Consider the following 25,751-nt stretch of genomic DNA (forward strand, 5'->3'; position numbering starts at 1 on the left):
TAAATAACAATTTTGAGTACCTGTCCACTGTAGTGACCATTATGCATCAAAGGGTTAAAAGACAGATATAATGAGTGTTTGTTTATATTGTTTTTCTAACATTAGATTTTATTAACACGTCTAACTGACTTACAATTAATATAACAAAATGTTTCGTCTTCGTCCGGTTTTCCACGCTGTGATCTATTTTTATCCACCGTCTGTGTTAAATTAGCAAATGTGCCTATAGAAAGTTGTATTTTTCCCCATATTTTTATTTTATTTTATGCAAACACACTTCAGAGAATCAGTCACACACAGAGAAGAAGACTGAGCGGTGGTTTAATAGTTTTGTGGATAAGTCATGTATTTTTTTATTTTTAAGCTTTTTATCCTTATAAGTGTTTGCTTAAAGTTGAGTGTCCTCTCCTTTGTTCAGAAGAACAATAGCTTTATTTTCTCACATTTTATTATTTGACGTACTTTATTTTTGTAATGTTCCTGCAGAATTGTCAACATTAATACATTTCCATATGTATGTCTGCAGGGTAGTCTGAACACATGGGTCACAGAGCATGTGGGGGGTTTATGTCTTAAGGCCAGGGTGGGGGGTGCTGGGTTGTGTTTGGTAATAACAATGAAGCAGGCAGGACTCGTGCTGGCTAAATGAAGGTGTTTTGTTTTTTTTGCCAACTGTTCATGAGACAACCATGGCTGCTTTTCTGCACCATATGGTATTTTATTAATTTATTTATTTTTGCTGTATAGGAGAGTTTTCTCTGCCGTCTCAGTACACCACATGAAAACACACATTGAGCTTGAAGTGCCACGTGTTACTACATTTTTATTTATTTTTTGCTGACTTGGTGTATTGGTGACACGAATGATTTATTATCTCACTTCTGGATGGTTTGATCCTGTCCCTTCAGATTAAAGTAAGCATATAGTGAAAATTCTGGGTACGTACACGGCAAAATAGCAGCTCATGTCATCACTTTATAAGCCTCGTGATATCTAGTCATAACAAAGACTACCAGATTCAATTACGTCAGCCTAAGGAGTCTGAACCAACCACACACACACACGCACCAACACAACATCCAAATCCATTTTCATCCATCACAGAGTTAGTCCTGGTAGATTGTAAAGAATTTATAATTAAGAAATTAAAGATTCTTAAACGATCCCAACTCTCTCTCTTTTCTTGTCTCAAAGTCAATACAGAGTGTTTAATTAAACTCCCTGATGATAAAAACAGCCCATCTTTTGATTATAACAAGTGATCTACTTACAGTGTATTAAAATACAACTCTAGATAGTTACATCACTCTATTTTGTTACACCTGCAATCATTGCACACATCCGCTGCAGCATTTCCATCTGCTGGTATTTATTCTGTACGTTTTCAGACATTAAATGAATTCAGCAGTATGGGATCAAAGATGTTTGTGTATGAATCAAATAGATTTCTGTGGATTCGTTATTCTTTGGGTTCTCGTACACCGGAGGTGTTTGGAGGCTGAACAAGCGTCCTCGTTTACCATAACAAATCAGCTTACTCTCTCAATGTCGATTTTCTCTCAATTTTTTTTTACAAGAATATTTGTTCGTTACTGTCAAGTTACTCTTCAGAGTTCATTGTTTTTTCTTTATACACTCACAATATGAATGCGTGTCACTAGGGCTGTCGCGATTGAGGAATTCTCCCTGCGGTGAGTCAGGGCAGCTCAATATTGCGATATGCGATATTATTGCACCCCGTTTTAATTTATGTACTTAGCAAATTTGTTTGTTAATTACTAAACTCATGGCAATATTTCCTTTGAAACATTGTGCTTACACATTTAAAAAATGTTAGAAAAAAATACATGGCCATTTTTAACACTTTATTGAATGCAGATCAAAGGGCAGTAACGGCATTCTCTGACTGAACTTAAAAACAACATTCAGGAGGTTTAACTTTGAAATGCAAATTTGGCTGCAACATCTAACAGAAATAAAAAAGTGCCCTACTATCTCCTCGATCAGCGCGGACTTTACCTCTCAGCATGCGCTGTCGCGAGATTTAATCAAGTGCGGTAATTGCGGTGGCACGTCATGCAGCGCGGTGGGTGTCTTAATATCGCGATATATTGTTCTTGCGATTATTGTGACAGCCCTACGTGTCACGCTTGCATTGACTTTATTTCAACATTGTTGCACTTTTAGTCTTTCACTAATATTTTTTAGCCAGCTTTTTGTTTGAAATTTCAAATCTCTTGTTTGAAAGACTTTAAAGAGAACAAAACTATGTTTTAAAAAGACACTAAAGCCCCAGGACCAACAAAACATAGCCCTTCTAATTGACTAAATCATGTCTGGAACAGATCATAGAAGAGCCCTGGCTAGTATTTCTTTGTGTTGTTTGAAGAGGAACAATAGATGCTGTTCACTTTCATGTCTGTAAATCTGCAGAAAAGCCGCTGGGGACTAGAGAGGCCTTTGTCTGTCTGTCTGTCCAGAACCGGTTCTCTTCTTTGGACTTTGTGCCTCTCAGGGTTTGTAGACTTTCTTACACCAAGAGCATCTCAGAGGTCAAAAAAACTCCCACGGGGCTCCTCCTGTCTCATATCATTCAGCTGATTTAGTTTAGAAATCTCAGAAATATTTTCAGTTTAACCAGTGCTGTTTTTCTCTCTTGAGCTATAACTATTTCCATTCATTTAAATATTCTAAAGCCATTTGCAGATACGTTTTATTGCAGCTAACATGACATTTTTCTCTGCTAGCAGCCAACCCTGCCCTCAGTGGAGCTAAGTATGGCTCTTATCATGAGACCATGTGGAAATGAGCATGACCAGAGAATGAGTCGTCTCTCTGTGCTCGTCCACCTCTGCCTCTCTAGTTAACTCCTCTTCTCCACTTCTACTTTTCTCTCTTTGTACATGATGCAGATTAGGATTATAGGGGAGAGGTGATGGCTGTGAAGTTCAGAACAAGCAGATGAGTTCTGTTGCATCACCCTGGGATACACGCTCCCGCCAGATGATACGTGGAAAGCTGCAGCCTATTGCCACACATTAGATGATGACAGTAAATACTGACATCACTTCCTGTGTTTCAGCTAGTGCTCGTGATTGGTTGGTTTAAAGTAGAGAAAAGGGATTTGAAATGTTAGAGAAAACAGAAGCCTGTTTCTGTAACTTCATGCTGGACAACTAGAATATCCTGTAGCTGCAAGTCTGATTGTCCTTTGCTTATTCATTAGAACCCATTCATTATTATACAACAAATAACCACACCGCAGTTCAGATTTTTGCTTTTAGATGTGTCCCTTTGTTTTTTATACATATAATTTTCCACAAAAAAAAACTCATTCCCTTTACTTTCCAACCCTGCAGCTGCACTATAGTTGACCTATTTTTTGATGATTGGCTGTACAAAAATTAGGAAAAGCTACTGCACACATGCAGTGGATACAAAGCTGAGTGTCCTTCGTGAGAAGTGTTTTACATTCTCCCTGTCTCTCCACTGCTATCTCCTACTGACAAAGAATTCAGTCATCTTGGAATAATCCTGCTCTTTCATTCCTCATTACTTTGTGTGTGTGTGTGTGGGGGGGGGGGGGGGGAGTATTAGTGCAGCTCTGAAGGCAGAGAAATTCCTGCCAATAACATGAGGTCACCATTTCTTCATATTAGCCCCAACAAGAATGCTGCTGGAGGAGCAGAACATAAGTGAAAACTTTGACTAACTGCGTGTTTTTTGCAAATGTCTGAAGAGGGAACGTTTGTTATTCCACCCACAAATAGTTAGCCTCTCGTCGTGCTTCATATTTCATTTCAAACAACCCCATGTAAAGGAAAGACACGTTCATGCAATATTTCTTTTATTTAAATTTGACTTATCATATTTGCAGCCTGTTGCTTTGTCAGTAAATTCAATCGTAATGCAAAGATTAAACAAAACTTATGTTCTTTTTTTAATTCCGAGCTACTCGTGATATTAATACTATGAGGCAGACTTAAAGCAGACCATTGCAGCTGTGTCCCCTTCAGCCAACCTTCCTGTGCACTTTTCCATCTGTGCCACATCTTTCATGTGTGATACTAAGAGGTTTTTTTTAATGGCACCATAAAAGCTGGTATGCATCATAGTCTAGCTCCTTGGCCACAGTCTGAATTACCTTGCATTCTGCACACTCGTGCAAATGATCTGGTTACAGTTTGGTTATAGACCGGAGGGAAACCACACATACCGGTGCTGTGAATGTTTTTGGTAATGAGATATTCAAGCATGGTCTCTAAACATTATATTTGCTATCTTCCTCACTAGAGCCCTGCACTGAAGCCCTAGGCCCTCGGGTCGGCCCGGCCCGACGGCCGGGCTTCGGGCCAACGACTGTGCAATTACCTTGGACACGGGCCGGGCCGGGCGCCTTTATTTTTAATCGAATTCATAAAAAAATTGAAACACAAACGCAGCAGTAGAGCCCTGCGCGGGACTGTTTTCTTCATCCCGCTCCTGCCCGCTCCCGCTGAATTTCTGACCATTACTGCCTGCAACTGCAACGTGTGTGTTACACTCCCGCCCGCACCTGCAGCGTGCATGTCTACTCCCGCCCGCAACCGCAAAACTTGGAGAAATGATTACCTCACAATAAAAGAGATGTATTGAGTTTGCGTCCTCTCTGGTCCTGGAGAAAACATGTCACAACCCGCGGCTCTTCCATCCATCTGATGCGGCTCTCTGTGCTTGTAAAATAATGAATGGATATTTAAATAAAATGCTTTAAATTTTACTGAATTAATTTTATATCTGTAAGTCAATTCTATGTAAAGATTGTCTGCGTAAACCTGAACAGGTCCAACCCGGTTTTACTGTGAGACCGGGTTGACGCGTCACGCTTGTGCGTAATATAAGCTGTCTGAGCTGAAGAGATTCTGGGATTCTCCTCCTGGATGTGTCGCCACATTGGAGACAGGAACAAGCACTATTCAGCCAAAGTTTCATAATCAGGGAACATTTTCTAAGTGACAAGTCTCTCTGAGCGACAGGGTTTGGAAAACACTCGCTTCAGTGGGAGGAGCCTTCCCGCATGCGCTCTGGTTCTGCGATGCGCTCCCAACCCCTCTCCACAACTTCAGCTCACTGTGCACATATGCGCTGACAGCGAGCTGCGCTGAGCAGCTCAGATGTTCAGATGGGAATCTTTGCTTGGGTGATTTAGCTACATTTGCGATGTGTGTAACGAATAAAATGTCAGTTCGTCTGCATGCGTCGGGGTAATTCTTTCTATTCTGGAACTATCCGGTCAACTCAAGCCCTGCTTTTAACTGTTCTGTTTTCTTGTGAAAATTGTTGGAAAGTGATCAAATTTAACTTGATTAACACCAGAGCCAGTGCGCCGTCATCTCCGTGACGGTAAATGAGGGAAAAACAAATTGATCGGATCCTGCACGTCTTTTAACACATTGGTCAGGATTGACGCACTTTGTTTTCATTTAGCTGGTTAAAAAAAAATCGGGCTCGGGCCGGGCCAGAGAATCCTGAAAACCTTTTCGGGCCGGGTCGGGCTGGGGCTCCACCCCCTCGGGCCGGGCCGGACACGGGCTCAGATTTTAGGCCCGTGCAGGGCTCTATTCCTCACATTGTTATCATGTGACAACAGCTTTGTGAAGCAGATATTAACCTAGCCAAACAGAGAACCCAACGTTTAGCTGTATCTAAAATCTCTCTTAGAAAACAATGCCGCCGATTTGCTGCAACGCCAAGATGGCATCAGGGAGCCTTAGGTCATTTATAAGTGGTCAGACCATGGCGGTAATGTGGCGCAATCGTGTCCTTTTTACAAAAGATTATGCAATGGAGGTATAAAGGGGAATAGGGGCGGTTTTCACCGTGGACTTTCGTTTCCTCCTGGACATAACTTGCTTTTTATTGCGAGTGAGCGCTGCATCGCTCCAGTGTATCATCTCAGCTGATTCTGTTTACAAAAGCAAAACTTACGGCCCGTGTTTACTTTCATTTTCAGTATAGTTGTTGGCCGAAGCTCAGCAGTAACTCCACACGTGATCATGACACCTCCCAATGTTGTGACAAGGCATGATATGCATTCCCAAGTCTGGTGTTGCGGCAATATTACTACCAAGCGTGGCGGCACAAATGCAGCTAAATTCCCACATCGCCATGCCGCCACGGCATTTTTATAAGACATGCCGTGGCGGCAGTATTACGCTGATTTGCCTGCCTGGTGTGTCTTTTTAAAAGGGCTTAAAATACCCTTTAAATCCTAAAAAATCCATTTTTGAGTTTTTGTCCCGCTGTATAAATTTAGTTTAGATTCTCAGCAGCAGCAGCTGGGATTCATTGACATCAGACAGCTGTTGATACAGTTGTATCAGTACAGTTGTATCAAGGTAGTGAGGAAGTGAGGTGTGCAGCTGATTAAGATTTTACTCAAGGGATTATTGAGTTTGTATACCCAGTTCTTAAGAGGTCAAGTGAGCAAGAGCTCAGCTCAATAATCTTTAATTTCCACTCCGATGGGATTTTTCTTGGCACATGAAGGAGAGCTCCTGTTATTTTAATGTCGCTAGAAAAAATGTGAAACTTGTGCTGAATTCTGGAATAAAAAATAATGCAAATTCTAAACATAAAGGTAACAAAATGCTGATTGTTGCCTCCTAACTTGGCTCTGGGAATCTTTTCCTGGATTCTTGTGACCTTGTGGAAAAAGTAATTATGAGAAGCCACCACTGCTGCTGTATTTTACACAGAGTTATGTTAGTCAGACTGCAGAGGTTTCGTTTACCACTCTAACAGTCACACGTTTCACCTTCACATCGGTTAGGTTTAGCTTTTCTGAGCCTGGGCGGTTAGAACGGGGCCAGCTCATGTGAAGAAGGAGGAGGGGAAAAAGGGAAAATAAACGTCCCGATGAGTAGGCCAGCCAACATTCCTACATCACTTCCTCCTCTAACATCTGGCAATCATCAGAGTGGGCAGAGAAAAAAAAGGGGATGGACCTTACCGGCTAGCTTAATGTTCATTTCAAGGTTTAGACAGAAGTCTCACATCGCAGGATTGCCTACTTATTCTGCCCTTCCTCAGTGGATAAATGAACGGATACAAAAATTCTCCTTTTTTGTCCCATTTTAGAATGGCTTAGTGGTGTTGTGCCATTAGAGGGCTATCGGCTGTCAGCTTCCTGGACCAGAGGTGTGTAGCACGATTTACCAAAACCCTTTTCTGTTGAGCTGATTTTATTTCTCAAAATATATTTTACTGAACCTTTAAAAATTAAAGGAAATATTTATTGTTTTGATTCTTTGTTTTGAATAAACTGCAGTCCTACATATGACTGAGATCTTCTGTTCTCTGGTAGTAGTTTAATAGTGTAATCCACCACAGCTAATTAGCAGCTTCGTGGATTAAAAACTACAGATTATGTTTGCTTTTGACTCAGGAGGTGTGCACAAGAGGTGGCAGCAGAGTGCAGACATGAGTGTGACCTCCTGGTTCCTGGTGAGCAGCGGGGGAACTCGCCACCGACTCCCACGAGAAATGATCTTTGTCGGCCGTGACGACTGCGAGCTCATGCTACAGGTGAGGGTGCTCCACACATAACTTCTCCACTGGCTTAAAAAAAAAAAATATATATATATATATGTGTGTGTGTGTGTGTGTGTGTGTGTGTGTGTGTGTGTGTGTGTGTGTGTGTGTGTGTGCTCATCTTGAAAAGTGCTTGAATTAGAAATCGGAACAGGTACAACACTCTTGACTTACACTCATAACTTTGTGTGTGTGTGTGTGTGTGTGTGTGTGTGTGTGTGTGTGTGTGTGTGTGTGTGTGTGTGTGTGTGTGTGTGTGCTCATCTTGAAAAGTGCTTGAATTAGAAATCGGAACAGGTACAACACTCTTGACTTACACTCATAACTTTGTGTGTGTGTGTGTGTGTGTGTGTGTGTGTGTGTGTGTGTGTGTGTGTGTGTGTGTGTGTGTGTGTGTGTGTGTGTGTGTGTGTTATGTGCCTACAGCTGTGCATATATCCACAGAGAGCCATGTGTGTGCTCATGTTCACCTCTGGTCACAGGGCTATTATTAGACAGTGGGGCAGATACCTCTCGAGTTAGATCTTATCTGACTGAGTCAGTTGTGGACAGAGAGGACATCGATGCTGCAGAAGATTTATTAATATATTAGGACAGGTTTTTATTGGGCTCAGTGATGTAAAGTCTAAAGAAACATTCAAGACTTTGACTTTTCCAGAAAAAATCACTGCTGGACAGGAATGAACTTCTTTTAGTTCATCATGTTTTATACTTAAAAAGCTATAGAAAAATATCGGCCTTAATTTGCACTTAAATCTTTTTCAAAGACTTCAATTTACGAAGAGTCATACAAGTTGTTTAAAAAACCTTCCTTTTGCATCTGCCTTCTAGCGTTTTCACTGTCATGAACGTTTTCCGCTCTGCCTTTATTTCGGTTTGTATTCTTGTGCTTCTCATAATGATATCTTGAACGATAAATGATAAATTCAGATCATATCTGGCTTTTAATGAGTTTGGGTTTTATCCAAAGCAGCTTGCAGTTGATACCCACGTGTCCGCTTCAGTAAACCAGGGCTTCTTCATCACGTGGCTAAACAGAAAATCTGGCTGTGTCATGCACCTAATAAAACACAAACCCAGACTTGCAGGCTCACATGCAGAAGATCAGATCAAATGCACATTTACTAGGTTAAAACACAGTAAATGAGTGGTGGTGTAAATAGGTTTTAAGACACATTTAAGTGATTACTTTAAAGTCTTGCTCTAAGATGCAAATAAACAGAGTGTGAGTGTCTCCATATGTACTCGCTCAGAAAATCAAACTATCATTAGGTCTAAAAAAATGTTTTCAGCAAAAGTTTTCTTTAGTTTTCTGTTTTCTACCTTTGTTCTGTATGCCTGTGTCCCTTGTTTTCTGCTGTATGAGGGAAAACAGGAAGCTCAGCTGGTTTCCTGTCGTGTTTGATCTAATGTTATTGTTTGGCCTTCTTTACTTCATCATTTTCATAATATTTTTTTTACACAAATGTGATTCAGTTCACCAAACTTACTTCAAATTTTGACATACCTTAAACCAAGAATCCTAAAAATGTACCCATCAGCCCTCGACATTGCATTCCTTTGGATGTTTTTCATTTGAGTGGCATCAATTGATGAGAGATGTATTTAGGGCTGCAGCTATCGAATATTTTTGTAATCGAGTACTCTATCGAATCTTTTTTTCGATTAATCGAGTACTCTAATAAATTACCCTTTTGTGTTTGTAAACCTTTATATCATATATTGATGAGCCAAGATGGCGCCGAGTATGGCTGCCTCGTCGCGAGCTCCACCAAGTTCCAACATTACACGCTCCATACTGTACATTAATGCCACTGTTTTGCACATACCAACCTCTGTACATTTTATATCTCTTATCTTATTGTTTACTTTATTCATTTGTATACTTAGATTAGCCATTTTTATATTTTACTTGTTTTTACATTACTGTATTTTTGCACAACTCTGTTGCTGTGAAGCTCGCACACAAGAATTTCACTCGCATGTACTGTACCAGTGTACCTGCACATGTGACGTGACAATAAAAGTGATTTGATATCAAATAGCATGTTATAATTATGAAAGACCTCTTAAAATGAGAAAGCAATTGCCAGTTATTCTTCAAGTTTTATTCAAAATTAGTTTGCATAACTTCAGCATTTCAACTTTACTTCACAGTAAACAAATGCCTGTGCAAAAAATAAGTAAACAACCTGAGCCGATTTTCCCCTCGTGCGAGAATCTGCTAGCCTGCAAGCCAGACAAAAACTAGGAGAATAACGCTGCGAGCGGCTGCGGCCCAAACAGAACCAGAACCGCTCACGGCGCAAACAGCTCGCCCCTGTTTCCCTATTAACACACGTCTGTTTTAATTTCCACACTTTTTTTCTCACACTAACGAGGATTGCCAAAAGCATGTTTGCTGTGGTTTTGTCAAATTATACTGATCACAAAACATTTATTTACTTTCTTTCGTTTTCCTCCGCCGCTCATAAGTACCTGCGTCCTCCTGCAGAAACCCCGAGGGACAACAGACATCAATAACACAATAAAAAATCCGACGTGTTGTGTAAAAACTGCTATTTTTTAGCACATTTTAAGTCCGACGTGTTGCTACCAAACGTACGGTGTGAGCTGAAACAGTGCTACAAACGAAAAAGTCGCAGAGTCCGCAGAATATATAGAAAAACAGGCTAAAATGCATTCATTATCTTGTAGAGGCTCCGAGTCCGCTTGCAGACGTGACATTTACAGGTGCTGCAGCATGGAGGATGTGGTGTTGTGGTAGGCTAAATCCATTTTACAGTATTTACACTGGACTACGTTTTCCACCTTACGACGTGAAAAATGGTCCCACAACTTTGACATTTTCTGTCTTTTTCGCCCTACACCGGGGTCTACGTTGTCCGCCATGGCTTAAGAGAAAGTTAAGTTACATTCGCTACTCGCAGTCCAGTGGGCATGTGCGTCACTTATTTCGGTCCGGGTGAAACATGACTCCGGGCGATTGCAAAGCCATGAATTAATTAAATATGAATTAAACGAATCCTCGAGGCAGAGAATTTGACTCGAGGATTTTTTGTACTCGAATTATTCGAGGTACTCGAGGAATCGTTTCAGCTCTAGATGTATTCATTAAATTCCAAAAACTACGTTTCTGTCTGAGAATGAGATCATGACACCAAAAAGTTGCTATGTTTCTTCTGAAAACGGTTTATCCTCGAGCCAGCTTCAGAAAACCAGTCTGGCATTTTATTCCTTTACTGTTCTGATTTTGTTTTTGTGGCATTTATGAGTTTACTATATAATATCCAGCACTAACATCTGATCTGAATGATTCTGTGATAATGTGACACTTTATGACAGCTTCTACTGAGTTTATGTTCCATATGTGTCTACCGTTTTTGTTTTAAAGTCTCGTAGTGTCGACAAGCAGCATGCAGTCATCAACTATGAGGCTGGGAAAGATGAACACAAAGTCAAAGACCTGGGGAGCCTGAACGGGGTGAGTACTGGAGAGAGAACCTACAGAATAGAGAGAAACAGAAAAGATCAAGGGAGAATAGACAGACAGTAAATTGTGAGAAGGAGCATTACTGTTGATAAATAAGAGAATTAATGCAACCAGCTGACAGGGAAGTAAAGGCTCTGACAAGACTTTTAATATCACCAATAAAGATATTTGTGTGATGTCAGTTCAGTGGCAGAAAGGGGAATTCCTCAAATAAAGACTTAGAGCAGTTTTTGATCAGCTGACCATTAAAACACACTGAGCCTTTTGAGAGGTGCCTAAAAGAGACACGAGCCTTTAAAACTTACAAGAAGTGATGTTAGAATGTGCAGCTGCTAAATGATACCATGGATGGTTATTTTGTACAAATATTATAAATCTACAGGTCCTTCTCAAAAAATTAGCATATTGTGATGAAGTTAATTATTTTCTGTAATGTACTGATAAACATTAGACTTTCATATATATTAGATTCATTACACACAACTGAAGTAGTTCAAGCCTTTTATTGTTTCTAATATTGATGATTTTGGCATACAGCTCATGAAAACCCTAAATTCCTATCTAAAAAAATTAGCATATTTCACCCGACCAATAAAAGAAAAGTGTTTTTAGTACAAAAACAGTCAACCTTCAAATAATTATGTTCAGTTATGCACTCAATACTTGGTCGGGAATCCTTTTGCAGAAATGACTGCTTCAATGCGGCGTGGCATGGAGGCAATCAGCCTGTGGCACTGCTGAGGTGTTATGGAGGCCCAGGATGCTTCGATAGAGGCCTTGAGCTCATCCAGAGTGTTGGGTCTTGCGTCTCTCAACTTTCTCTTCACAATATCCCACAGATTCTCTATGGGGTTCAGGTCAGGAGAGTTGGCAGGCCAATTGAGCGCAGTAATACCATGGTCAGTAAACCATTTACCAGTGGTTTTGGCACTGTGAGCAGGTGCCAGGTCATGCTGAAAAATGAAATCAGTTGTAATGAATCTAATATATATGAAAGTCTAATATTTATCAGTACATTACAGACAATAATGAACATCATCACAATATGCAAATTTTTTGAGAAGGACCTTAGGGTTTCCCCCAGCACTTTATAAGCCTGGCGGGCCGTCAGGCTTTGCTTGCCCACCCGCCAGGCTAAGCGTCACGCCCCGCCCCCCTCCCCGACCCTACCGTGTCCGCTGACACGAATGGCGCTGCGAAACTAGAGCCCTCCATCAGCTGATACTGGTGAGAAACAGCAGCGGAACGTGTGCAACCACCCCACCCCCACCCCCGCTCTCACAGAGGAGCGCTGCGGGACGGAGCACGTGACCCCCCCACCCCCCACCCCAACGGCCAAAGCCGCCAGGCTTAACTCATTTTCTGGGGGAAACCCTGGACCTGTATATCTTTATATGGATTTAAACAATTACTTCAGAACTTATCCCTTAAGCATCTTCACGATAAATCTAAACATATCCGTATTTTCAAACCTTGCTCCAGTTTGCGTTAGTCATGTAGTGATTCGTACTCACTGCCCACCACATTAGACTCGTACATCCCTCACATCCTCTACAGCTCTCAGACAGGAAACCAGAGTCACTTCCTACTGTGTCATTAAGCATCCAGCTCCTTTGGCTGGATTCAGAGGAAGTTTCTCCTGCTGAGTCAACGGGTACATTGAGGGATCGTTATGGTAGTGAGTAGAAAGTTTAGGAAGCATCTCTGTTTGCTCCCACACTGAAGCGGTTTCATTTCACTAGAGCGAAAGCAGGGGTTTTGTTTTTATTACAACAGATGTGTAGAGTTTCATTAGGTGTTGAGTGGACTTTGGTTCCTTCATACCAGAACATTTCTGACTATTTCTATCAGCGCCTGAATAACGTTTGCCACTAAAGGAAATCTAAAATTGCTCATTTGATGATCAGAAAATTGCTTGTGGGTAATTTGTTTAACAGTCGCTCATTTCTGTGGATTTTTTGTTTAATTCTCTCAAAAAAAGAATCTTTTTACTTTCTTATGTTCTGAATTTTATAAACAAATTAATTGGCAAAGCACTAAGCAAATTAATCAGCAGTATAAGTATTTAGTTGCTGCTTTAAAGTTTGTAAATAAATGTTATTTTTTTGGTAATTTTGCATCTGGTTTTGTCTGCAGACGTTTGTTAACGATGTCCGTATTCAGGAGCAGATGTACATCACTTTGAAGTTGGAGGACAAGCTGAGGTTTGGATATGATATCCTTTCACTTGTTTTACCTTCGGTGGATCATTTACTTACAGCAGAGTATTACCGTCAGGTCAGGGACCAATATCTCGTAATAACGAGAAAGTTTCTCGTTTTAATGTGATATAAATCTTGTTTTAATGAGAAACCTTGTCGTAATAACGACATATAAATCTCTTTTTAACAACAAACCTTGTCTTAAAGCTTCTTTCTCTTATCTGATGGCACCATCTAGTGGCTGACAAGCATATCACACAAAAAGTCTATTCCTGTGTTTCAGACTGCGACTTCACATTTCTGTTTATAAATGTGCTTTTTAGCCGACAAACAGAGCTACAACCCATTGTTTTATGAGTAATATTCTCATGTCATGTTGTGTTTTCATACATTTATATTTTAGAGACTTTCTTGTCCATGAAAAGTTCATCAACTCTGCATCAACCGAGGTATTCCTTAAATTTGAAGCAAATAAGTTGTAGTCTAACGCTATTGGTTAGCTCTGGTCGGCGCTCAGTTCCCTATTGAATGGAGCTCTGTGGGGCAGGGGCGTGCTTAGCAAAAAAAAAAAAAAAAAAAAAGACGTATTGCTTATATTATATCACAGTACATGAAGAGATAATCACTTTTACGGATTTCTGAAAAATCATACATCATTTCTCAAAGGGGAAAATTCCGGAATGCAGCTTTAATAACGACATATGAGTGTTGTTTTAACGAGATGTAAATCTCTTTTTAACGAGAAACCTTGTCGTAATAACGACATATAAATGTCGTTTTTAATGAGAAAGTTTCTCAAAATGACGCGTTTATTAAACGGTAAAATGGCGGTTATGTGGAACTCCACTCAGAATGAACGAGGTAACTATTCCAGTCCTTGACGCAGCACCAGGGGGTCGCGCTACAACGACTGAGGGAAAAGCACCAAACAACCGTGCTTGAATCATCCAATTACGTTCGCTAGCTCTCTTTTCTGCCCGATCTGCCATGCACACCCCGTTGCAAAGGCAACAGGCTGACAGCTCTTCATAACAAGAGTAAAGTTTTTAAATGTAAAAAACACAAACAGGAAGTAAATTTTTACTTTGAATTCTGCATCTCAACTATGAAGCAGAAATACCGCAATTGTAACGAGAACGTTTCTCATTAAAATGAGATTTCTTTCATGTTTTAATGTGAAGATCTCTTATTATTACAAGATACTGAACATTAATTTTATTCCCCGCACTGACGGTAATATACTTCCGTACTTAGTAGTAACTTTAAATGCATTAAGGTCTAATTGTCACATCGGGGCAGAATTTCCTTAACTCTTTTTGTCTTACATACCAATCTGTTCACCGTGGTGAGAGGAGAGCTCACAGTGCCTGAAGAGGCTCTCAAAGTGAGAATAAACAATCTGTAGCCTGTCATGACACAACTTTATCTCACTGTTTGTGTTTATAACTAAATTAATATAATCTTTCTGCATTTTGTTTTAGCATGAAAAGTTCACCAGTGGTCTCCAGTTCAGCAAGAAACCATCTAATTGTGAAACCACTATCAACACAACCACGAGCAAATCTCCTACCAAGACCCCAGCAAAAACACCAAAGTCACCCAGCAGCAGCAGCTCAAAGTCAGGCACGAGCAGGCTAACAGACGGCGTCACTTCCTCTAAAGAGAAGTCAGCCACAGCTGTGGATGCTCACAAAACAGAGGAGAGGATAGGAGGTGAGCACAGCGTTACAGAGCAAATGAGGTGGGATGGTGAGGTTTTAACTCAAAATACATAAAGTCACATGAACTGTATTTATTGGTAAAACCAAACATTTTATAGACAAAGAACATTTTTCACTCCGACTTCAAGTGGTAGGATTTTTGTCAGTCCAGCAGGGGGTGGACTTGGTCACCAGGAGAAGCTTTCAGTGACCATAAACTAGTGTTTAATCTTTTAGATTTGACATTGCCCCTAATCATTGACATCTCTGGTCAAGCAGACGTAGTAACAGGGATACTGGTTAATCTCCACTTGCTGGAACAAGGCTACATGGAGCTTGTGCGTTTTTGCTCAGATTAATCAGTAACAGGATTAGAGAAAACAACGTGTTCAGTCACAGACATGCATTTGCACATTTGGATCCAAACAAGCATTTGCATGTTACTCCATCTGTCAGGCATATGCATGCTCTGCAGTGTTACCGCGGTAATACCGGACCACACCCTTTTTTATATGTTGCGGTAAGCGTACATTCTGTAGCTTTTAAATAAGAAGGTGCCATTTACTGCATGTATTTTGGCACCACACAGCTATAATTGTGTTGAAAACTGTGATTTAACTCACTCAGCTAAGCGTAAGTGTTACTTAAAGAAAATAATAAGGCTAAGAAACAAATGAAGTGTGCTAAGATGCAATGTCCACCTAACGAGGCTGGTTGTGTGCCATTTCCCCCTCTCAACTTCATTTCCTCTCCCTTCTTTACTCAGCTCTGAAAACAAGTTAGCACAGGATGTTTGTCCCATGACCGCTTTCATGCTGTAAAGAACAATGAAGCCAATGTAAATCGTCCCTCTCTTATTTACACGGTTTGCGTTTGACAGAAGGAGAGTTCATAATGATGCTGAAAGTAGGTCAGTGATTTGACCAGGAGGGAATTAAATCAGAAATACACTCCGAGCAGTAAATGAGTTTAAGATTCAATAAACGCTTCATCTGGATCAGTGGGTTCATAAGTCTGGGCTGTAACCCTGCTGTGGGGTGGGGGGTCTGGAGGTAATCCACAGATTTCAAATAAAGTTTTTTGATTATTTCTGATTTTTGCCACATTTGTAGCAAGATCACTTGTTTTACATGGCATGAAAAATTTTAATGATTGTTGATTTTTTATCTGTCTATTTGCCCCATTTACAATATCTGCATACCAGCTATAGAGAGCCTAAATCACACCCTTCTACTTCCGGACCACGGGTCCCCAGAAGAACGGAAAAATGAATGCAAGTCAACGAGGCTAAAAACGCTATTTTCTAATTCCACTTGTTTTGTGCCATGGATTTCACATATGATGTCCGTGAATTTTAAAAATGCATTTGATACCAAGAACATGCTTATTTTTGAATGGGGGAAATGTTATTTTAGGTGTGAAAATAAGTCCAGGACTGCAAATGCACTTCATCGAACCAGACACGGAGAAAAACTGAGGCAAAATGGCTGTAAGTTTAGCGAACTTCAAATCCTTCCTTCAGGAGGAAAGAACTACCATAAATCTGGCCATGAGGTAAGTAGCAGCTACACTAGGGGTGGGGAGATTCTGTAGTGACGTCATAAATGCGATGTGCCGAAGTCTGGTTTGTAGTCGTGCTAATTACGAACTTTTACAAGCTGATAAATCTCTAAGTACGTGACAGGCATGGTCGAAACACACATCATTACTTTTCATTTAACTTGCAGTACAACATATGTGTGATCCAGGGTGTAACGCAAAGCAGATTAGAAAATAGTGTTTTTAGCCCCGTTGACTTGCATTCATTTTTCCGTTCTTGCGGCGACCCGTGAGCCGACTAGAAAGGGGGGAGACTTAGGCTCCCTAAAGCCAGGGCCATGTGCCTCTGCCACTGTTTTGTGGATTGGAAGCTACGTTTTGTAATCACTGATCTAGACGGTTATCGACGTTAGTGAAGCGTACAAACGCATACGTTGTTGCACCAGAGGTGTGAGGGATTGGGACTCATTTGTGTGCTTCTGTCTGAAAGGGGATACAGCAGCTCTGCCTCGCGGGACGCCACTGTACGGTCAACCCTCCTGGTGGGGAGATGGAGATGCAGATGATGAGAATTCCTTCAAACAGGAAACCAAGTCATCCTCATCAAAAAAACATGACAGCTCCATTTCAGGTAAGATATTTAGAAGGGGTTTTAGATTTAAGGTTCTGTTTTTCCCACACACACACACATATATATACATATACATATATATATATATATATATATATATATATATATATATATATATATATATATATATATATATATATATATATACATATATATATACATATATATATATATATACTCTGATCCCTGGGTTTTTTATGTTTGTCTACAATTATTCATATGAAAAGTATTCCATTGGTGGTGACACTGAAACCTGAAAAACAGCAGAACATTTAGCATAATCAGCAATATTCTGTCTTTTTGCCTAAACAAATTTATACCACTTATGTTAACTGAAGTAAATGTTTGATGGGGAAAAAACAATAAGGATTATTTGGCAGCAATCACACCATAAGGAATTCTGCAGAAAAAAAATGGCTGCTCCAGATTATTTCAAAATGTCAAATAATCATCAGTTTGATACTAGATTTAGTCATTCATTAATATTATAAACCTACTGTGTGGTTTTCATTGTAAAGTTGAATGATGTAATGCACCATATTTTAGCTTAGTAGGAAAAAACATTTTCTGTCTTTTTTCTTTTTTTTTTTTTTTTTTGATTTTCTGTGTTCAGGCATTCGTGTCCTTCAGGATGGTCTTGCATTCACAACAATGTACATCCAAGTTGCACACAAAGGGTTATTTCAAAGATGGTATGGCTGCGTACAATATGAGTGTGTGTGTGTGTGTGTGTGTGTGTGTGTGTGTGTGTGTGTGTGTGTGTGTGTGTGTGTGTGTGTGTGTGTGTGTGTGTGTAGTCCGAGGATTGGAGGGAGTGGGGGGTGTCCTGATAACAGGATTAGTGAGTGAAGCAACATCAGCCTGTGCCAGGCTGGTTTAGTGGACCAGTGTGGTCAGAAGGAGTGAGTGGGGGGTGTTAATCACAACACAAACATCAGAGCAGACTGAAGCACCCTGAAATCTCCCCACATCTGGAGGGGTGGTCTGGCTGCGTCTTCACCAGCATGAGAAGGGAGACGATGGTGGAGGTTTTCCAGCTCTTAGTTATGATCATGTCGGTTTATGTTGCTCAGTGCATTGCTGGGTGTTGTAGTTTTCATTTGGATTTAAAGTAGGCAAGACTTTTGATTGTTTGCACTAAAAAAAAACTCAAGGTTGATTTGAATCCCTGAAAGCTTCAAACATTCATGCAGATGAGACTGGCTACTTCGGTCATGGAAGCGGGTGAGTTAAAGGCATTTTGCCCTCTTGCATCACTAAACGGAGGAGTTGATGATGATGTTGGATTAGTTGTGTGGAGCCGGTTGCACTGGGGGTTTGTGTTCTAATCATATAAGTTTAATGGCCCTAAACAACAAGTATCTCTTTCTGGTGTGCATGCTTTTTAACATCTCTCTAAAAGTCTACAGTAACGAGGTTAAATAGAGGTCAACAGGAAGTGAACGACATTCAGGACAGGAACCTGTTTTATTTTAGTGTGTGATCTGTTGCTATGTGTGTGTGTCAGTTAGGTTTAGTGTGTGTTCTCTTCTCTTTCTGAGTAAAAAGGCTCAGCCGTTAACCCCCCACCCCCCCTCCATGTGTATTGTCACTAAACCTGATTAAGTTACACCACCGCACTCAAACAAACACACACAGAGACCACTCTTTAATTTGCAGAAGTCAGTAACTAATGCTCTGGTAAGCATTGCTCTCAGCTCTGTGTACTTCGGGCTAAGAGCTTTCAATTTGTGCAAAACTTTCCAGAGTATTATTTTGACATCCGCTTACTTTACACTTGTACGTGTTTCTTTCTAACTAACTGTTAAGTCGGTTAAATCTCTTTAGTTTATAAGTAGTTTAGAAGTTGAAATGAGAAATCGCTGCAAAGCTGTACTTGTGATTTGGTCTAAGATTCAAAGAAGCTAATTGTAGAAAACTCATCTCTACATGTTTAATAAAAGTTATGCAACATATTCTGATTTACCTGAATGCTGTGTGTTAAAGATTCAAACATGTTTTATTTTTTTTTAACCAGTATTAAAATCCTAACTGTTTAGACGTGACTTTGGAAATATTGTGATTGAGCTTTGGTTTGCTGATTTTACAATAATGAGCTGGAGCATCATTGCACCACAGTAAGTTTGAGCTCAGCCATCTTGTTTCTAAGCAGAGTAAAAAGAAGCCCAGAACAGTGCAATCTCATGGTAAATGTTGAATGAAGTGGTTTGTGGTATAATTATATTCTTCTCTTAGAAACAAGCTTAGAAACGGTATGTTTCGTTGCAGGATGCAAACTTTACATCACTTCATGACACTCACGAAGTCGGCAGACGCATTTGTTTACATTTTTGTCGCTGCACGTCAGTTGTGTGTGTGTATGGGGGGGGGGGATGCTGCACTTATGGTCTCTGCAGGCTGCAATGTAGGAGCGAATGACAGGTGGTTGATCGGCTCTGAAAGGTGTTGATCAGAATTAGTACATCACGTTTTTTTCTCAGAGATTGGCAGCAGATTCTTCTTCTGGCAAGTGAACTGGGAATCAAAATAAAAAAAAATTGAACTATTCCAGGAAAACCTGACAATTAGTCCCAGTTCCGATAGATGCTCGATGCCCAACCCTAATCTTATTTTATATAATTCACCAGAAACCTGTAAACTTTCTACATCTGACTACATCTTCCCTCTATTTGCTGATTTTCACATGTTCCAGCATTTTCTCCCCTAAATGAAACAGATGGCCCCTTTTTTTATCATTTATCATGAACTGACCCCTCCTAGAGTCTGTTAGTTAAAATAAACAGATGAGAACACAAATATTGTCACTCTCACATGAAGATCAGCCATATCTTTATAACCACTCCTCATAAATGATCGGGTCTTTTCCACTAAATCAGCCCTGATGAGTCGGGGTAAAAACCAAAGGGATCCTGAGGGATCCGATTCTGTTGCATGATTCATCTTTAAAAGTTACCTTTTGGTCTTTTTTGTTTTGTTTTGTTTCCAGAGAGCAAAGAAGCCCGACGAGCAGAGAAAACGTCCACTGCTCTTGACTCTGGCTACTTTGAGACCCCGACCAAGGAGGGTCACATGGTGAATAATGGCATCCATGAAGTTCCCACTAAAGACACGGAGGATGGACCCACTCCCAGCCACGTTGCTTCAGGTACGAGTCATTAAATCAAATTTCTTTCCAAACAAGTCTGCCTGTTCAAATGTTCCTGATGGGTCATCCTTAAAGACAATAGGCTTTCTACAACTTTTTTTGTCTAACATGATCAAATTTACAATTTCAATATTTTTTTTATAACTAAGTTTGTTTTTATGATGAAACCTTTATGGTACATAAAATCAAAACAGGAACAGGTCAGAGTTTGTTTTTGGTTTACAGATTATTCTCCACATCCACTTTTGAAAAGTGCTTCAGTTAGCAACCTCACATTTACTGTTGACATGACACAATAATAAATCTGCACCGTCTGCTCCACAGCTCAAGGTCACGCCTCCTTCACCATAGAGTTTGACAACACCTCTCCAGGGAAAGTCACCATTAAAGACCACGTGTCAAAGTTTACAGCAGATCACCACAGATCTCGCTCCAAGAAGAGTGGAGCAGGAAGTGGAGGAGCAGGAAGCAAAGACCTCAGCACGCTACAAGCTGCTATGATGGCGTCTGAGAGCAAAGTGGCTGATTGGTTGGCTCATAATGACCCTACGCTGGTGCGCAGCGAGTCGACAGAGGACGACAGCAAGAGCATCAAGAGCGATGTACCGGTTCATCTCAAGAGACTCAAAGGTGGGGTTGGATTTCTTTTTATTTATCTGTGAACGCGGTTTCTGTTTGTTTACCGTACCAAATTCTACCTTGTGTTTGTTTTGCCTAAATATCGAATACTTAAAGCTACAATCTGGAGTTTTTTAAATCTGACAGTACCCTCTAGTGGCTGACAAAGGTATCACTCCCACATTCCGTATGTACGGCCAAAAGTAACGCCCCTCGTTAATGAACGCCACCTCTAGCTGGCGAACAGAGCAAAACCACCTTGTTTAACAATTATTATTCTAATGTTATGTTGTTTATTCATATATTAAAATTTTAAAGTCTTACTTGTCCACAAGGAAAGTTGCCAACTTTGCAACTGTCTACGTTCTCAGTCGCTCGCTCACACGCTGTGATTGACAGCTGTATGTGGATGGATATCTAACGCTATTGGCTATTGCTAAATGGTTCTCAGTTCAAACTGTATGGGGCTCTATGGGACATGGGACAGGCTTAACCAAAAAAGAAAGACATTGCCTACATTATATCACAGTACACGGTAAGATTATCACTTTTATGGATTTCTAAAAAGAACATACTTTAATCCCAAAAATGGGAAAACTCCGGATTGCAGCTTTAAAGGAGTTGAACATTTGTTTAATCAATACATTTGCAGTGGTCTCTAGCAGGAATGAATGCCTTGTAAGTTGTACTCAAGGAGGGAAAAATACACTGATGCACCATTTCTCTGACCTGAAAGTTGCCCACATCACAGCTGAGCTTCAGAAAGCAGGTTTTGGGGTCTTATTTCCGGATATTGGGACATCTCACCTCAGACTGGACAACAGCAACACGACTCTACCACAGATTTGCAACACTGATCTTTTATCTCCACAAATAACACAGGTTTGAAGGAGCTTCTGTATGGTGAAGTTGCTAATGCTAATGGTTAGCTTAAACTAGCCAAGACGTTTTCTGCTGTCTGATTCCCGAATGTGAAAACAACAACAGCCTTTACCCGTCGTGAGTCAAGATGAGTCCATGAACGCTAATTCACAGTGTGACGTAGATCTGTCAGGATTTTCAAATCCTAGAGTTTCACCGTCTATTTTCTATCAGAAGCTAATGCAGGAGATAGGTGTAGGAGACTATTTTCATGTTGTTGCATGAAAAACTCAGCGTGACTGATTATAATCAGACGAAACATTTTTTCAGTCAACCACACCTTTAAGCTTAGCTACAACATTTGAATTTCACTTTTTATCCATTGTTGAGTATTCACCCTTCACATAAGTAACACTAAATGAGTCATTACCCATTTACACATTTCTTTGTGGTAGCTTTAGCTTTATATTATTTTTTGTCTCATTCCCTTTAGGTCTGTTTTACTAGAGCGTTATTGCTGCTTGCACTTGGAACTAATTTGAAAATTAAAAATTTTCTCTTCTGCTGTGCTTCTTTGTTCCTTTTATCTGCAAATTCTGTGAGTGATCATGAGTTGCTTTTTTTGGGGGGGGGGGATTATTTTGCTCTAGATGTTTTTTGTGAGTATGGATCAACCAGCTGCGATGGTCACCTCAACTTAAGTTTGATTCTGTTGGAGAGTTTTAAATACTAGACTTACACCATTAGAGTTCACTATTGAAAGTTAAAACTATGTAGAGCCTGTACAGGTTGGTCCCTTCATTTGTTGGAGATGAGTGGTGTGTATGAGCGGTGAGGTGGAAGGAAACCAGAGGGAAGCTAATTTATTTAATGGATTCAGTACCACCAGCAGGCATGTCAGCCGACTGACAGATCGACTCACCTAATGAATCATCTTGTTCTTGACTGATTAACTGACTCAGCTTTGTCAAAGAAAACCAACACTAAGATGAAGGTAGAGAACCGAATGGGTGAAGCAATGAAAGGAAGATGGAGGGATGGGACAGAGACAGTTGGATAAAAGGTAAGCTGTCAGACTTGTAAGGTGTGAAAAAAATGGATGAGTTGACAAAATGAAGGAGAAGCACGGAAAGGAGCTATATAAGCAAATGTGAGTGTTTGAATAAAAACAAATAGGACAGAGATGCACAGGGAGGGTTTGGGCTGCAGTAAAAAACAAAGGGAGGGGGTGAAGTAGGAGGAAGAGCAGTGGAAAGTTGTTATAGTAACACTGATGCAAATGATGGCGAGGAAGCAGAGAAGGTGTTCCTTTACAAAGAGCAGATTCAACATCTGTCTGCTGCAGATTGTGTGAGGAATGCCTCTCAGCAGCTTCTGATGGTGTGCGTGGATTAGATGCCTGTCACACGTGGATGTGTGTGGCTGATATTTGCAGTTTTCTTTCGGTGCTGCGTGTGCATGTTTGGAAACATGCTCAACGCCGATCTGCAGACGAGCGGTGCAGCATGTGTGAGCAGAGGAATGAGAGATCTTTGGGTGCGTCAAAGAGGAGCCAGTAGCTAGGAAACTGAGAGCAGGCAGCAAGGATTAAGATTTTGTTTGATGAACATCAGGTACGTTTTTTTTTTTACCTCGCTTTAAGGAAAGTTGAATTAATCATTATTTTGTTTGTTCTTTGAAGTAAATACTGGTGCCTGTCTTTGTTGTGTTTTCAGATGATGTTGGTGCATTTGGAGTATAGTTGATGCCTTGATTTTTCTGGTTGGTACTCTGGGCTAGAGCTGGAAACAAAAGCTTAAAGACTCATAATAGTCACAGTTTAACAGTGTTCTGAATCGTATGCATGGAAATGCTGCAGTCCTGTGTGTTAGCATGTATGCTTGTGCTTCTGAACAGGCATCCTTGTTGCGGCTAGTGTGTGTGTGTGTGTGTGCAGACAGAACCATCCGACAGCTCCACTGTGAGTCATGGTGGGGCGACTGGGACGGTGTACTGATCTCTCACAGACACCTCTGTTCTCCTCCAGCCATGCCAAGGGCTTCTTTGTCCTGGACAGAGAGAATGAAAGACCTGCATCTCTCTGTCTGCTGATCTGCTCAACTTACTGTAACACTCTGCTGCTTTCTTTACCCATTTATTCTCTGTTTGAGGATATTCATTTCAAACTGTGATCAAAGACTGCAAAGTTCCAGAAATGAAATATAAAACATTGGGATTTCCAAAGTAGAATTATATATATATATATATATATATATATATATATATATATATATATATATATATATATATATATATTAGGGCTATATTTTATATATATATATATATATATATATATAAAATATAGCCCTAATATATATATATATATATATATATATATATATATATTAGGGCTATATTTTATATATATATATATATATAAGCAACACAACATATATTGGCCTCTTGTATTTAGTAATTACCATATTTATTAGAAATTGCCAAACACTAACCCAAAAATTCTCTTGAAGCTTTATTAAACATTGTGATTAGGTTCATCCAGTAGTTGGTTTATTATTGGCTCTTTGTGTTCTTTATGCACAAACTTGTGTCGTCTCATGTATACTCAGTAAATTAGTTTGTATCTGTGTTGAAGTGTAACGGAACATGACATAAATCATTCTGTTGTTGATGTGTATAGGGTTACAGAACCCGTTGCCCATGTCTAATTAGAACATCATCTTACTTTGATATGATTTACTCTCATTATAAAATACTCTCCATAGTTCACCTTTGAGTGCAGTTTACTGTAAATGTAATCTGACTCTCAAATGGCAAAAAGGAATCAACATTAGAAAAATGAACAGATTGAGGGACAGGTGTGAAAGTGAGGTGTAATTGTTTTTGTTTTTGAGTGACTGTTGAGTGTTTTTTATTCTTGCCTCCCATGTAGTCGTCACTTTTCCCAATCGCCCTCATTCTCCTCACATCCCCCAACCGCCTTCCCTTTTCAGCCTCCACTTCTCTGTCCCTTTTCCCTTTCACCCCCCCCCCCCCCCCCCACACACACACACACACACACACACACACACACACAGCCCTCCACATCCTACCACTCCCCTCCCCCTCCCTAAACCCTACCAGTGAAGTCGACAGGGCCAGTAGTCGTGTGGGTGTTATGGCTGGATTAGTGCGGCACTGTCTCCAATCTAGACTTATTAAATCAAGTCAGACAGATCTAAAGGTGAGACCGCTCTACATGGTAGGTAACTCAGATGTTGCTAAGTTGGATTCTGTTTTGATGGTTGAGTGATCAGCTGAAAGTTAATTCTTTAGTGAGGCTGTGATGGTATCCAGACACGTTTCTTGTTGTAGATGTGTGTTCAGGTGGACACGGGGATGTTGTTTATGTGCAGCTTTATGTTTAAAGTAGACAGCGAAGTAGCCAGTTTTTCTATGGTGCTGTGTGGAATCATGGCACAGCATTCTGCCTTTGTTTTCTGTAGTTGTGTTATGGAATCAGAATGTGGTGGTGAAGCATTGGTGTCTCTGATTTGTGTCTCTCTAGGCAGCAAACATGAGGACGGCACTCAGAGTGACTCAGAGAACGGACCGGGCCTGCGCTTCGCTAACCGCCAACACGCCCTTGAGGAGCGCCTGAAGTCAGCAAACAGCCACGCGAGTGGAGGGGCAGGAGGGCCCAACACATCAGTGAGCGGGAACAGGGCAACTGGAACCCGTACGGCTTTCATGATTGAGTTCTACGACGAGGAAAACCCCCGCAAGCGTCGGTCTTATTCATTTTCACAGACTGCTCCCCTGCTGGGTGGAGGAGTTTTTGGGGAGGGACTGTGCCCCCAGCCTCCGTCTCACCCCAAAGTGTTTAGTATTTCCACCTCTGCTACTTTGGCCTCGGACTCTGGTAACTAAAGTGATGTCATCTCATGCCGTTTAATTAAAGCTCTAAACTTTTTGTTGCACCTATAACAACACATTGTCTCTGTAACTTGATCCC

The 25,751-nt window shown here is 40.5% G+C and overlaps 1 protein-coding gene across 10 annotated transcripts in view; it reads left to right on the forward strand.

Moving 5' to 3' along the window:
* The window catches only part of cep170aa (centrosomal protein 170Aa), a 39,761-nt gene that overhangs the window by 4,804 nt on the left and 9,206 nt on the right, over positions 1-25,751 (forward strand). For 9 of the 10 annotated variants that reach the window (XM_070542491.1, XM_015944601.3, XM_070542493.1 and 6 more), the window contains exons 2-11: positions 7,120-7,179; positions 7,427-7,566; positions 10,967-11,056; positions 13,202-13,280; positions 14,592-14,650; positions 14,748-14,979; positions 16,996-17,136; positions 20,123-20,281; positions 20,606-20,911; positions 25,305-25,658. In XM_070542491.1, the coding sequence (XP_070398592.1) occupies positions 7,462-7,566; positions 10,967-11,056; positions 13,202-13,280; positions 14,592-14,650; positions 14,748-14,979; positions 16,996-17,136; positions 20,123-20,281; positions 20,606-20,911; positions 25,305-25,658 (1,525 nt within the window). In that variant the 5' untranslated portion in view covers positions 7,120-7,179; positions 7,427-7,461. The remainder of the gene's footprint in view (positions 1-7,119; positions 7,180-7,426; positions 7,567-10,966; positions 11,057-13,201; positions 13,281-14,591; positions 14,651-14,747; positions 14,980-16,995; positions 17,137-20,122; positions 20,282-20,605; positions 20,912-25,304; positions 25,659-25,751) is intronic. The other variant, XM_070542490.1, reaches the window with a different exon arrangement.

This window comes from Nothobranchius furzeri, chromosome 12 (assembly GCF_043380555.1).
Source record: "Nothobranchius furzeri strain GRZ-AD chromosome 12, NfurGRZ-RIMD1, whole genome shotgun sequence".
Lineage (NCBI taxonomy): Eukaryota > Metazoa > Chordata > Actinopteri > Cyprinodontiformes > Nothobranchiidae > Nothobranchius > Nothobranchius furzeri.